The 15363-nt window shown below is 43.6% G+C and overlaps 1 protein-coding gene across 14 annotated transcripts in view; it reads left to right on the forward strand.

The window, feature by feature from the left end:
- WDFY3 (WD repeat and FYVE domain containing 3) overlaps nt 1–9858 on the forward strand; it is a 149051-nt gene extending 139193 nt beyond the window's left edge. For all 14 annotated transcript variants that reach the window (XM_064416660.1, XM_064416659.1, XM_064416658.1 and 11 more), the window contains 10 exons: nt 1496–1643; nt 2450–2604; nt 2887–3045; nt 4382–4561; nt 5599–5781; nt 6411–6507; nt 7514–7843; nt 8035–8146; nt 8453–8650; nt 9174–9858. In XM_064416660.1, coding sequence (XP_064272730.1) covers nt 1496–1643; nt 2450–2604; nt 2887–3045; nt 4382–4561; nt 5599–5781; nt 6411–6507; nt 7514–7843; nt 8035–8146; nt 8453–8650; nt 9174–9294 — 1683 coding nt within the window. In that variant the 3' untranslated portion in view covers nt 9295–9858. The remainder of the gene's footprint in view (nt 1–1495; nt 1644–2449; nt 2605–2886; nt 3046–4381; nt 4562–5598; nt 5782–6410; nt 6508–7513; nt 7844–8034; nt 8147–8452; nt 8651–9173) is intronic.
- The last annotated feature ends 5505 nt before the right edge of the window (nt 9859–15363 follow it).

Consider the following 15363-nt stretch of genomic DNA (forward strand, 5'->3'; position numbering starts at 1 on the left):
TTACATCCATAAAATAAAGGCATAATGAAGGCTCAACTCTAAAAATCAGCATTTAAAAAAAGGGAAGTACATTTGTGCTGCAGAGTCATAGGGGAGGAATGAAAGTGCAACTTCAAAGTAATGCCTAGTGCTAAGGTGTTTGAAGTTACCCTGTAATAAAACAATTTCTATAATAACTTTTGCTTCTTTTTTTTTCCCTACTCTCATGGGTGATTCACTCTTGTAGGACAGCTGTAGTTAAGAAGCTGTAAAGACCAGTTTTTAGTGCAGCTCTAAAGTTTGTGTTCTCTTCAAGAGACTACATTAAATAATTCAATGTAATATTAGATCTGGAGGTTCAGGTTTGGGGGGATCTCAGTGTTGGTTGTTTTGGTTTGGTTTTTTTATTGGGCATTTCTTTGGAGTCTTTCTGCTTTCCAGTGAAAATCTTAAATGTCTTTGGTAAATATTTCCAATCCTAGATCTGGTGGAAGCCACAGATACCTTCAGCAATTAGCTGGAAACTCAAGCCATGTGTTGTAAACTCTAAACTCAACTCTCAGCACATAATGTTTCAGGATAAACAAGATATTTCCTGTGGCAACCCACTTAGAGCTGTCTGTTTCATTGCTTGGATGGAAGGCTAAGAACTGCTCATCTATCTTCTGCTGTGGTTTTTCTCCTTTCCCTTCCTTGCTCTCTCTCAGTAATGTAATTACGTAGTGGCTGCAGGGTTTTCTCCTCGTATGTAATAACCAATCCCTCTGTTGTGATGATAATCAGACGTGGCCCAGCTACAGCCAGATGGACAGACAGGGACTGGGGCAGGGGGCAGGGCAATAGAAGAGCACTGCAGCTGAGTCCAGAGCTCTGCCTGCACCCTCAGATGCCTTTTAGGTACAAAGCTGTGGTGAAATCTGCCAGGAATTGCATGATGCTTTGCTGGAGGAAATAGACTGCAGTAACCTGGGGAAAGTCAAAACTTCCTTAGGGCTTTGTTGATGGTGAGTGCTCTTGGAGCACATTTTCATGTAACTGTAGAGTTTTGCTGTTTCCCTCTGTTATTTCCCATGGGGGATCCAGGGCAGGCTCTCTCAGTGGCCTGGCTGCTGTGCATTTTTGCACTCCTTTCCTGCACAATGTAACGTGCATCTTCTTTGTCCCATCTCTTCCACTAATGTGCCTGGCAGTTTGGGTTTATATTTTAAAAAGTTATGATGCAGAACATTGCAGAGCTGGTGGTGTGCTTGGAAGAGGGCTCTCACAGACTCCATGAGGGTACCAAGATGCCATGGCCTGAGGGAGCAGAGCAACTTTGCTCCTCGTTGGTTTTCATACTGTTTGTTGAAGGTTTTTGAACTGTTCATGAGTTATTAGTGAATACTGAGAGCAGTAAAGCATTTACTTACCTGCAGAATTTTTAGAAGATACATTGGATGTATTTATGATCTTTTTAAGCTAGTGCCCTGGTAAACCTGTAATTTTTGATGATCATTAGTTTCTTGATGAATTTCAGCTCTTCAAAAAACCCCACCCACCAAAGCGTGTTAGGAGCCGTCTGAATGGAGAGGCTGTGGGAACCTCTGTGCCCCCTGGCTCCACAGGTGACAAGATCTTCTTCCATCATTTGGACAACCTGCGGCCATCTCTTGCCCCAGTGAAAGGTAAACTTTAAACTCACACTAGTTATTGCTGTTTCTTTGCCCAGGCATTCAGAATTTCAGCAAGTTCATACTTTTTCATCTTTTTCTTCCTTCCAATATTCTTACTGCCCCTAGTTTTATGAGAGAGAAAAATTCAAAATATCCTAATGCTGTATGATTATGTTCTTAGCTACTTTAAAGGAACCTGGAAAACACGATAGCTGCACTGGTTTAATATGACATTTTTTTAATAGAGAGATAAAATGGAGCCCAAGCACCTCTTTATAAGTTTGAATTTAAAAACAACATTCAGAGTACGTTGTTTCTGGGCCTGTGATTGCCTCTGTTTTTGTGATTTTCACAGCAAAAGGATTATTTATCACAGTGCCAAGAAATACTAAGGAATGTTGGCAGGAAAGTATGGTGTTGGTAGCTGCACTGAGACAAAAGAAAGTGGGTTTTGACTTTGGACAAAATCTGACACTGAACAAAACTTAATTGTCTGCAAGGCAGGTAAATGCTGTGCAGGGATTTCTGTAAAGCAGTCTGTGGCTCCCTGCTGTAAGGAGAGAAGGACGTTCTATTAAATGGGGCATAGCAGGGCTTAGAGAGAAGACTCTTAAGTCAGTAAATTAGAAAGCACTAATCTATATTTGGCTCTGCATTTGTTAGGAATGGAGCAAAAGTAGCCACCACTGCAGCTGATGCAAAGAATGTATAAATAGCCACTACAGAGACCTTGCTTTGGAAGAGCAGCAGGTACTTAAAGGGATCAGATAGTATTTACCTCTCCCAGCAATAAAACATAACCCCATCTTCTCTTTCAGAGCTCAAGGAGCCTGTGGGGCAGATCGTGTGTACTGATAAAGGCATTCTGGCAGTAGAACAGAACAAGGTTCTCATCCCACCCACCTGGAATAAAACATTTGCCTGGGGCTATGCAGACCTCAGCTGCAGACTGGGAACCTATGAGTCAGACAAGGTTTGTAATCTGAAATTTGTGCCAGCAATCAGTAGTGAAAAAAACATAACAATGGACATTTATTTCACAAGTGAATGAAATAATCTTCTGCTTCATCAGGTTTGGATTTTTTTGCTCCCTCTTGAGCGTCTTCACCAGGATGCTGGCAGAATAGCATTAACTCATAATAGTTTTTTACCAGGTCTTAGTAACCTAATGAGTGCAAGGTGGCAGCCATGTTTTTATTTTTTATCCTACAAAGTACTAGTTCTGCAAGTAATTCTTTGTTTTCTGTATTTTTAGGCTGTGATTGTTTATGAATGCTTGTCAGAATGGGGTCAGATCCTGTGTGCCATTTGCCCCAACCCCAAACTAGTTATCACTGGAGGAACAAGCACAGCAGTGTGTGTGTGGGAAATGGGTGTCTCCAAAGAAAAAGCTAAAGCCCTCACACTGAAACAGGTAAAATACAATAAAGCTGTAGAGGAATGTTATAAGATCAAAGTGATTGTGTAATGGGTGTTGCCCACCTTTGAAACCATGAGTCCAGCAGATCTCTGGAGAGTGGAGTAGTTGAGATAGTGATCTGCATTGAAAATGGGCAAAATGCATCTTTAAAATTGCATTGTTTTTAAGAACAGTGGATCACCAGGAGCTTTCTGGAGACAAAGGGAATTTGGTAGTGATGTTAACAAAATTATACAAGTGAGTTTTGTGAAATGATCTGCTTTGTAGTGTTATGTGAATATCTCCATCTAAAAACTGTGTCAGGAAGGACGTAAAAGGAGGCTGCCTTAAAGGTTAATTTTCCTCTTTAAAAAAAAAATTAATTACTTTAATTATAGCACTTTTTAATTTAAAACAAGCACCCATGCTTTAAAGTCAGCTGCAGCTAAGTGCAGAGTAAGTTTTGTGTGTTTACTAAAGAAAAAACCAACCTAACAAATGTAACTGAAAAAACACAACCACAACTAAGTCAAGATATTCTAGCAGCTGTGTGTCATTGTTATAGGTTGTGTTACTGTTCCATTAGCATCTCAATAGAAGGACTGTTTTTTAGAGAAAGTCTTTCCCTCAAATTTATGAGAAGAATTTTAGAGAATTATTTAGTAACTTCCCTTGTGCAGTAATCAACTGTCCAAAGCTGCTTTTCTGAAGTGTTTTACTTTAAAACTATACATAACAGAACACTGTATCTTATATTTTGAGGCAGTATATTTGAATACATTTACTGTATTCAGCGACTTTTATTTTAACTGAGTTCATTTTAACTGAGTAAGGTGCAGTAATCTGACTGTATTTCAGACTCTTTTTCCAATAGTTAGATGAAGCCTAAATGTAAAAGTAGGGCCTAATATGAGTAGATGTTCATACTTTTCTCCTCCTTCCAATTGACTTTGCTTTTTTGGCTGCAGCTCTTTCTTGTGTCTTTTGTCATCTCTTAGTCATCAGTAGTTACTGTAGGAGTCAGAATGTCATTTCAGGTGCAGCCTGGAACACTTTCTGACCTTATAATAAACAGGCTGCTGGTGCAGAATGGGGTTTTCTTCAGTGGAAGGATCTGTAACATTAGACCCTTCAAATTTCGTTTTGTCAGAGCTCTTTTTAAAAGGAAAAAAAAATTACTTTTACCATTTCCAGTTATGGAAATAGTTATCAACTGAAGATTTATAAGGTGGCTGCATCTTCTGATGGGCTATTCTGGTTACGTTATCTGAATCTTTCTGGTAAGAGGCTTGGATGTGGAATTTTTGTGCTCTCTCCTGATTCCCACTTTTGCTCCTGGCTTGTTTTGCAGGCACTGCTGGGTCACACTGACACTGTCACGTGCCTAACGGCGTCGCTGGCCTATCACATAATTGTGAGCGGATCCCGGGATCGCACCTGCATCATCTGGGACCTGAACAAGCTCTCCTTCCTGACCCAGCTCCGAGGGCACAGGGCTCCCATTTCAGCACTCTGTATAAATGAGTTAACGGTGAGAGCCAAACTCCATCCACCTGGCTGCAGTGGGAACAGTAGCAAGTGTTGGAAATCATTAAACCAAAAGAAAAAAAAAACCACTAGGCTCTCCTGTTAATGTGGCAGAACTTCTATAACTCATCTGAAAACTGATTAACAACTGGTTTAGGAATAATGTGTGTCATTTGTGTAGAGCCCTACTTGAGCTCAGAAGAGATTATTTATTAACAGTGCCAGAAGCAGTGTAGTTAGTGTGACATTCCAAGTGAGCTGCCAGATCTGCCACAGGAGCTAAGAAGAGCTTTTGATACATGACCTTGGTTGGCTTCTCTTGTCTTAAGCTGAATTTAAAGGAAACAGGGGATACGATACCTTGGGTGGCAATGCAGTGCCAGTTGTAGTGGAAACAGACATATCCTAAAGGCTTCTGTCCCTGGTGGTCCTGTGAGTTACAAGTCACCATTTTTACAGCTCCCATGCATGGCCATCAAGGCTGGATGGACCCTGTTGCAGTTGGAGCAGATGCAGTGGTTGAAATCAAGTCAAGAGGGGGCTGTAATGCAAGCAGGGGTAGCAAGTACAGTTTATTAACTGTTGGTGGTCTGGCTGTAGTGCTGCCAGTGCTTTAGACTGCAGCTCCTGTTTCCCTCTGCACTAGTTTGGACTGTGCCCAATGAGGAAGCAAATGAAATTAAAGGTGGTACGTATTTATGAAAAAGAGTGGTGTCAACATGAGCAGTCTTTGGAAACTGAAAGTACTAAAAATAGTCTGTTGGATTGTTATGCTATGAAAAGTGGAGGAATTGGTCAACTCATTCTGTGCTGTAAACATAGAACAAATAAGTTGCTACTAAGTGTGGTTTTCTAGGTAGAGTTTAAAAAAAAATCATATAATCCTAAAGGTTTCTTCAGCTGGCCAGATGCCCCTTGAATAGAACTTCCTGAAAAGTGCTAGCCTTGCAACTTGACTTATAAATGAACTTCACTTATATTTTTGCTGAAGAATACCTGCAACTTTGTATTGAAGTCTGGCGGTGTTATTTGTCTTTGCAGGGAGACATTGTATCATGTGCTGGCACTTACATCCATGTGTGGAGCATTAATGGCAGCCCTACTGCAAGTGTAAACACCTTCACTGGCCGAAGCCAGCAAATTATGTGTTGTTTTGTGTCAGAGATGAATGAGTGGGACACCCAGAATGTCATCGTAACGGGGCACTCGGACGGAGTTGTCCGGGTGAGTACCAGGAGTCACTGCCTGGAAGATAAAGCTTATGCCTTGGTGGTGGTAGTATTTGGAAAAGTCGTGCCTATCCAGGACAACACAGTGTCCTGACCAGGATCAAAAGCAGTTCTGCTATACTTGGGAGTTTCACCTGAACAGTTCCTTCTCCTTTTTTGGTGCCCCCATTGGGATGTGGTAACCAGCAGTAGTCAGCAGAGCATACATTTTCTTTCCTGCTCTGTTGTGGTCACCAGCTTTCATACCTGGAGACTATTGTTTCGGTTCACCATTTCAATTTCACACACCTTGAGATAACTCATTTTGCTTGGCTAGAAAGAAAAGAGAAACTTAGTGTCATCTCTGATCACTACAAATCTAACCCAATTTTCAGTACTTTTGGATGCAGTCTTAACCAGAGTGTGCTGGTTGGACAGCTGTGTGCAGTGGATTCAGGCATGAACACAGATGTCCTCTTACAGTTTCTAGTCCTCAAAAACAGAGTTTAGTATGGAGATGTGACCTGCCTTGCATGCTACCAGTGTGAATACACAGTTCTACTAAGCAATTTTAACTTTTCAAGTAGCTCAGGAAAAAGCCAAGAGTTCAGTAAGTGCCACTCTGCTTATCCCCTGTCCCTCCAGTTCTGGCGGATGGAGTTTTTGCAAGTGCCAGAAACACCAGCTCCAGAGCCTGTGGAGATGCTGGAAATGCAAGAGGACTGTCAGGATACACAGATAGGTATGTCTCCTGACAAGTGTTTGGTATTTGGTTGTATCTAATTTTTGCTATAGGTAGGTTAAGTGCTATGGTTATACAGTGCAGAATGGGATGATGGAGATTTTATCTCAAAAGGCAGTGGACATCCAGTGGGCACAATGAACAGAGCATCCCAGTTCTGTGTTCACTACCTTACTTAAGGTAGTTTCATATTGATACAAGTAAGAAAAAATGTTGCCCATCATAGGTTTTTGTTCTGTGAAGGTGGAACTTTTCTCTGGGCTTGTTTTGGCTGTTGGCACGCTCAATGGATTGTCCAAAAGCTAGATATTTTTTAGTATGAAATGGAATTATATGAATGGAATAACAGCCGAGTTAAATCTACTGATGGAACAGTTTAAACAAGACAAGCAATGATATCCCTTTCTGCTCTTGGAAGCTTTTGCTCTATGCCTTATGACTGCTTCTTTTAGCCATCTCCTCTTCCTCCTGCACTCTTCATATTGAAGATATGATCTGGATTAGGATCATGATACTCATAAGTAGTTATATAAATACAGCTTTTGGTTATTTTCAGTGTCACTTGGAGTATAAATGTCTTTGTTAATTGCTCTTTTGTGTTAACAAGTCTTGTTATTAGCGAGTCTGCATCATGTTTTTCAGTCAGAGTTTCAGCATAGCTGACTGTGCTTACTTGTGTAAGCTGTGCTGAAAGGATTTGCCAACCTGAGTGTTTCTGCTCCTTTTGTCTATCATAGCCTTCATCCGAGGGACTGTTGTAGGAAATAGCTTCAGCTAAGGCTTGTCGTTCTCTGGCAAAACAGAAAAAAGTGCAAAAAATAGGAATGGTGTGATTCCTGGCAGGAGCTGAATCTCTGAAAAGGCTCTGAGATGCCTGCATGCAGTGTCCCTCTGCCAGCAGCTGGTGCCCATTGGGATGTGGGCAGCGCAGCAGCAGAATAAGGGAAAAGCTCAGGCCATAACCAGGCTCCCTAACAGTGCCCTGTCCCCTGTTGTGCCAATCCAGGGCAGGAAGCCCATGAAGAGGACAGCAGTGACTCTGAGGCAGACGATGCATGCATAGGCCAGGACACAAGAGTGCAGGAGAGCCAGAGCCAGCCAAGCAGCACCAGCCACAGGCCTCGGTCATCGTCAGCCAGAGCAGCAGCAGCATGGTCAGCAGACAGCGGCTCCGATGACTCCAGGCGTTGGTCAGACCAGCTCAGCTTGGATGAGAAAGATGGATTTATCTTTGTGAATTATTCGGAGGGACAAGCAAAAATGCATCCCCATGCTCAGGTTAACCACCCCCACCCCAGCTATGCCGAAGCACGGCACTACAGCAAGCTCAAACCAGGTAAAAGAAACAGTGCACAGCCCTCTTTTATTCCTAAGTGAAATGTTATAGAAAAAGAGAAAAGCTTCAATCTCTGAGGGAGATTTTGTTCTTATTGCAAAGTTGCAGTTACAAGTATGTTGGGGGAGAGGGAACAAAAATTACAATGAGCAAATTTGCTTTATCCCCTCCTGCTTCCCACTCCTTTGTAGGATACAGATGGGAGCGTCAGCTGGTGTTCAGAAGCAAACTAACTATGCACACGGCATTTGATCGCAAGGACAACGCACACCCAGCAGAAATCACTGCGCTCGGCATCTCCAAGTGAGTAGCTCACACGAGGACTTCAGACGTTTTTGGCTGTTGTCAAAATAGTGTCATGGTTTATAACTCTGTTCTGTGGTGCTTCTCTTTGGGGTGGCCTTCTTCAAGGACTGAGATAAAAGCGCTAAAGAGAGGGAGACTGTTCAGCTGCATTGTGTTACACAGAGTGTCACAGCTCATTTCTCAGTTAGTCACCACACCAGTGCTTTGCCATTTTACATTCTCTGACATTTAAAATCGAGCATCGACGCTTGGTGCGTTCCCGTGCCAGAGCTGTTGCGGGAATGCTTTTGCTTTTCCTTGCAGGGATCACAGCAGGATCCTGATCGGGGACGGCCGGGGCAGGGTGTTCAGCTGGTCCGTGAGCGATCAGCCGGGCCGGTCGGCGGCCGACCACTGGGTGAAGGACGAGGGCGGCGACAGCTGCTCGGGCTGCACCGTGCGCTTCTCGCTCACCGAGAGGCGGCACCACTGCAGGAACTGCGGACAGCTCTTCTGCCAGAAGTAAGCAGCCAGCAGCCGCCTTCGGGCTCTTTTCCATACGGCATTTTAGGTGGGGTAAAGCTGTGAAATGCCACAGAACTCTTGTGAAAGACTGAGGCTGCCTAAGCTGTGTGCAGATCTGTGAGGATGCTGATTTAGGGGCCACTAGCAGGTAGCCTTAGACAAAACTATGACATAGAGGATGTGTGTGAGCTCTCCTTACCCACAAACTGAAGTGCAAGTCTCATCTCTGATCCGCTGGGTCAGAGATGATATTTCTGGTTTTATCTGCCTGAGTCTAAACTGGTGGCAACAGCTGTTGTTGAGCTATCTGTCACTCAGTCTCACTGCATTGACTCTGTGGTGATCATTTGAGTTAAATTCGGCTTCTGCCACACTGCATTGCATCTCCATGTCAAGGTGAGTTAGGACAGTTTTCTGGTGTTTGAAGTCATGGTAGACTTCAATAATTCCCACAGCTCAGTAGAAAATGGGTAGAAATGGGGAGGACCTGCGTTCAGTGCTGGTTGTTTATTCTCCACAGGTGCAGCCGCTTTCAGTCCGAAATCAAGCGGCTGAAGATTTCATCACCGGTCAGGGTGTGCCAGAACTGCTTCTACAACCTGCAGCACGAGCGGGGCTCAGAGGAGGGGCCCAGAAATTGATGGGGGCCTGGCAAACCTCATCCAGCCCCGCCGTCACTCCAGGAACCAGTGAGAGCTCGGAAGGAATTGGAATATTGTCTGTTTACACTTATGTTTATACTGCATTCTAAGCACTGAGAGTAAAAAGGGATCATTGCATTGGTTTGTGTTGACAGAAGGCAGACGAGAAGAGCAAGGCCCAGGAACACATGGTAAATAACCACAGATCCAAGAGAACTGGCAGCCCCTGAGCCCATGCTGGGGTGGTTGTTGCAAAAATCCTCACTTATCCTAAACATCCCTTCTTGTCTTGTTTTTGTAGAGTTAGTCATCTTAACTGGGGGGAGGGAGGGCAAGGCTTTTTAGAAGATAGTTGTAAATCTGCCTTCTTCGCAAGCAACTGTGTATATTGTAAATAGGTATAACAGCCTTTTTATCTAAATATGAACTTAACTGCCTGTTACATGGGACTTCAGATTAACCACTGTACTTTGTGTGGCATCTTTATCTCATCTATCAATTTAAATATGAATGTTAAAAAACAAAAAACAAAACAAAAAAAAAAAAAAAAACAAAAACAGAAAATTCAAAGGCATTATGTGTATTTCTGTTCAAAATCCAGTCTGTGCATGTTTGTTCTTTCAGTTGCCCACAGTATCTTAATTTAAGTGAGGCTATTCATAGAATTACACAGATTTTTTCAAAAGACATTTTTGAGAATAGGAACTTGGAGTATTTTATTCTAGCTGTAAGATAACCAGGAACTAAATTGTACACTTGTGTTGTGTTTTATACCAAAATATTTACCACCTCAGTGTTGTTCATATTTAATAAGGCCTCTTTTATACATATGTCAGAGCTGCAGTTTTGTTAATTACTTACTGTTCATTAGCAGCTGATTCATGCAGTGCAAGAACCAGCTTTTACCTTCTTTGGTCAATAGCAATTGGCTTTTGCCTATAGGTACAGAATTTATTCCTTGTGCATAAAATTGAACTGCTGTTGTCCCATAGCTTCTCTGCAAAAAAACCTTTTTGTAACAACAGGCATTGCTCTAAAGCAGGGTGATCTTGGTCATGTCAGAAATGCTCCTCGGAGCTCTCCTTGTCTTTCAGCACACACCATCAGCTTGAGGACAGCAGTAGATTTCCATTATGGTTTTTAAGTTTCAATATGAATTTAATTGCAGTATTTTTTTACTACTCTTGTCATTTATTTTGCACTACATGTGGGATGAAGTAGAGACACTGATATCTGCTGGGATTGGAGCACGTGCATTGGGATAGGCCCATGGACTTAATTTCTGCATGAGGTCTTGCCAGTGGGATTTTGTTTGGGTGAGGGGTAGAGGGAGGGCAGCAGGCAGGCTGGTGGTCGGTTTGTTTTTGTTTTTTAACATATGTGTATATATTTTGTAAATGGGTGACAAACTGATCTAGAGCTAGGTATATTCACAATGGATTCTTTTAAATAGAGGTAAGGATATGACCCAGACCAACAGAAGACAGGTGGCTCTGGCAGTACTTGAGTGAATGTTGTCACTCAAAGGGATGAGATTATCCTTCACTGGGAATGACTTGGGCAGGCTCTGGCCCTGGGACAGCAAATCCTTAAAACCAGCACTGTTGTTGGAATTGCACCATCAAAAATTCCAGGCCCTCTCTGTTGGGGTGAGCTCCTTCCGGAGGGTCCCTGGCACTGTGGGGGCACCCCTGTCTTCTCTTGTTTTGAGCTTTTAGCAGTGAATAATTTGTTAATTCTGACCACTTACTATTTACCCTGGTATCACATGTTTATGCACTGAAGGTTAAATATGTATTTTGATACTTGTTTGTTTATTATGTATGTGCTGGTCTGTAAAATGAGATATATTCCTGTTTTGGTATGTATACTAGGTCCCCAAATGAACAGAAAGGCTTCTCTATAGCCCTTGCACACTGTTGAGTAAATGCAGGTTTGTTGAGCTTAGCTGACCCAAATTTCGGATCCAAAGAGTGATGGTCAAGTAGCCACACTGACTACTGGCTGCCTGGCAGATTTGACCCTAAAACAGGAAGAGATCCTCGGTAAGCATGTGCAGAGCACTGGAATTCTGTGTTCAGCTGTTCTCTCTAACGTTGCCTTCACCCTTCCCAAAATGATGCAAAACCAGCATAGTTCAGAAGACAGGCTAGTGGCCTTAACGTTTTCTGTTTGAAGAAAAGGCTGTTTTAACAACTCTTAAATGCCTTTGAGTCCACAGTTTTTTCTCCCCTTGCCTCCAGATTTCCAAATCATCCCCAAATTTAAGGAAGCCTTCTTTTCTGTGGACTGCAGCTTGTCCAGCCACATGGTTAAACCTGATAAAAGCAAGGCTATGACAACAGCACTGATGTGTCCAGCACTGCAGCCAGGACAGAGTCCTGCTGTGGGGTCCTGAGGTGGGATGTCAGCCACAGACCCGTTGCACGGCTCTTGTTCGCGGCATTGGCACCGCGCTAAAGAAATCCTTATTCCTTACAAATTCTGCAGTGTGCAGGCTAGGCCCAGTTTACATTGCGCAAGCAAACCACCACAGCCCTCTGACTTAATTCTGTTCCCAAAAAAACACGGTTTTGCTTGTTGGAGGCGGAGGGGGACAAACACACCTGCTCATATTCCCTCTGGCAGCTGGTGCTGTGGGCAACTGCGGTGTTCACGTGGGAGTGGGGTTTTTTTCCATTTCATTCGAGCTTCTAATGCAAATACTTGCTTTGTTTTCCATGTAAAAATCTGTTGAGCAAAAATATACTCATTTACACTAACATTAGTAGACTGTATTCTCTGCAAGTACCTCACATGTCTTCTCCTGCCTTGTTCTTTGTAGTAAACTTATCCATGTACTCCTAACATTCGTATGTAGTGTGCAACTGTAATGTCATGCTTTTGAGAGGGGTTGGCTGCCTCCAGCCAACATTCATCAGTTCAATAGCAAAACACTTTAGATAAGTTATTTTGCACTTTCTTATGTATAAAATTGGTAGAAACTTATATTTGCTTTGTATCATTTAAAGACTCCTTTTGTTTCGGTAAATGAACTGTGTATAAAATACTTATGCAGTTAAAACTGTTTTTAGAAAGTATTTTTAATTTCAGCAAGTTTGGTTACTTGTTGCATGACTATTAACACAGCTGACTTTTTGTGTCAGTGCAATGTATATTTTTTTTGTCCTGTTATTAACTTGTAAGCCCTAGTTAAATGGCCATTTATTTGTACAGCATCAGGAGTAAATTGAAGATAACTGGCTAAGACTGGAGTGTGGAATTTTGTACTATATTGCAGAATCCAATATCTGTTTTTTGGTGGTTACGTAAAAGGCCTGACGATTTACTATCTAGTGTGCAATCTGTGATATCTGAATGTTCATTGTATATTTGTCTCCAATGCAAAAAGGTAGAGTAACACGATTACAACAATACATGATTAAATGCAATAGTTCAGGTACTGAAGTATTTTTTTTCATTTCAAATAAATACCTGCTATTTACCACCAAAAAGCTGGTTTGCATTTGTTGGAAAAACACATCATTTGCAGTTGAATAAACGTTTTTAACTCAGGAGTGGTAACTAATGAGTAACATTTTTCTGTGTCATCATGAGGAGTAAGTTTCTATTACTTGTCAGAGTTTTGCTTTCTGAATGTGAGTATGCCCATTCATGACATGAAATCATGTGCCTCAGTTTGTTCTTTTTTGCTTTAAGTTGTAGAGTGTGAATTCAGCAGAATGTGGAATCCTCTGATATCACAGATTTTTCCCCACCTAGGCTGGTAGAGAAGAGTTAACCCACGATGCTCTGCAGCACTACTGCCAATCCACATCAGAGCCTCCCCCACTGGCCAGCTGACACTGCCCACCCCAATTACTCATCCCTTATCCCTACAGGTTCCTGCCCTTGGCCCACCCCTGTGCCCCCAGGTCACTGACCCCACACTTGAGCTGTGCAGAGCCCACAGTGCTGTCCGTGGTCCCTCTGGCGTGGTGGGTGTGATAAACCCCTGGCTGGGTTTTATCATGCAGGACCCTTCCTGGCTTTCCTGCGCTGAGCTGTCTGCGGTGTGTGCAGGGGCTGGAAATGGCTGATCTCGTGGTCTTGCTTCTGAAGGAGACCCTCAAAGAAGGCTGCAGCATTTCTACCACATTGCAGCAGCAGAATGGGACAGGGCATAGAAGAACAAGCTGTGCCAATACAGCGAAAGCAGACAAAAAAGAATTAAATCATGCTGGACAAGAGCAGTGGAAAAGGAGGGAGTTAGAGAAGCCATTTCCATGGCCTTGCTTAGCCATGTCTTGGTTATATAGGATGGTCATGTCCACTTTTCATAGGTTCAAGTATTTCACCCTCAGCCATTTCCACGTTTTAAATCTTTCCACACACTGAAAAAAAAAACCCTTTCTTTCTGTTCAACAGTTTTGGGGGAGTTGCTTTGCTCAGCAGCTGCAGACACTTGACAGCTGCAGCCTGAGCGTCCTGCTGCCAGGGAGCAGGTCATGGATGGATGTCACCGAAGCACTCTGAGCCAGGTAACCGTACCAGCTCTGGCTGTGGGGTCTAGCATTGCCTCCCACTCTTTTTGGGGAGGGATTTCCTACTAACAGCAGCTCCAGGCTGCTCTGTGCAGCTGGGTCAATTAATGTGTGCAATATTTCAAGCTCATTTTCCAGGCACGGTGGAGAGTGGAGGTGCCAGGAACAAGCACTGGGAAGTGGTGGAGCCCACAATCCTGATGGACCTTTTGATGGGGAAAGTGCAGTCCCAGCCCTGTAAAATCCCAACAGGCATCAGCTGGGCCAGCAGCCAGTTTTGCAGTGAAACGAGGCACTTGCTGAGTGACAAGGGCAGCTCCTTGCAAGTGCCCCAGCCTTTAGCAGTGGCTCCACCACTGTTCCTGCCAGCTGGAAGCACTGCCCAGGACCAGGCATTCCATTTAGCAGGTAAAACCAAATTTGTGGCCAATTTGCTGTGACCGAATTGTCTTTCATGACAGGTGCAGTAACTCAGTTCAGAAAAGTGAGGCTGAGCTGCTTTCCAGGATCAGTGTTCTGTATAAAGTGCATTAGTGCTTTTAAGGCAGTGGGACACATCTCTCTCCATAGGATACAGATTTGATTCAGTAGTGAGGTTACTGCACCACACTGTGTAGGGAGGAGGATGGGAAAAGCAAGCCCAGGAACAGGGCTGATGTGCTGGGAGTCAAATCCTGCCCTGTCTTCCTGGGGAAGAGTTGTGTGGCACTGTGTTGGATGTGGGCCTGGCCCCCCAAAAAAGGTCAATTTGTAAGGAATGGCATCAAAACTTGGTCACGGATGAACCTAAATGCAATCCTGCACCAGAGCCCCTGGTGCAGGGGCAGAGTCTGGGTGGGAGTTTCACTGCCAGCAGTGAGGTGGGGGCAGGTGTGACAAGGCTCTGCCCAGCAGCAGTGATGAAAATCCTGTGCGGGTGAGTGCGAGCGGTGCTGCTCACACGAGCTCCGGGAAGAGTTCCCAGCTCTTCCCAGGCCCAGGTTCTGAGAGCTTTAAGCTCTCCTTAAAGTTTGGCTGCTCTGCCCAGACCATCTTGAAGCTGGGGAAGGAGCCACTGTGGTGCTGCGGGGGCTTCGCTGCCCTCTTCTCACAAAGCAGGGATGCTCCAGCTGCAGAGAAACCTGGGAGCCATTTCCCAAGTCCTGTGAAAGGGCAGAGCTTTTCCAACACGCCACCCAAGCTCTCCAAATTTACCCATGTGAGCAGTGATTACAAGACCACCATGGGATATGGGCACATATCCAAGAGCTGATCAGCTCCAAACTGAGCTGAGATGTGGATTGGCAACAAAGGAAAGCAAAAAAGGACTCTGCTCCTGAAAAGAAATGCTGGAGCTCAGCTGTAGGAAACTAAGACCTCATTGAATTCAAGGCTGCTGCCTTCAAGGGAGAGAAAGTAAAATTGGTTTGAGCCCAGCTGTGAAAAGCTGTATTAACTAAAAATACCAGGATCTCAGGGTTACTTCTGCCGCTGAGTTAAAACCCTCAGCTCTTATTTTTTCCTTATGGTTTCTTCAAGTGTAATGGAGCAGCTTTGAATTCATGCA

The sequence above is a fragment of the Passer domesticus genome, chromosome 4, assembly GCF_036417665.1.
Source record: "Passer domesticus isolate bPasDom1 chromosome 4, bPasDom1.hap1, whole genome shotgun sequence".
Classification (NCBI taxonomy): domain Eukaryota; kingdom Metazoa; phylum Chordata; class Aves; order Passeriformes; family Passeridae; genus Passer; species Passer domesticus.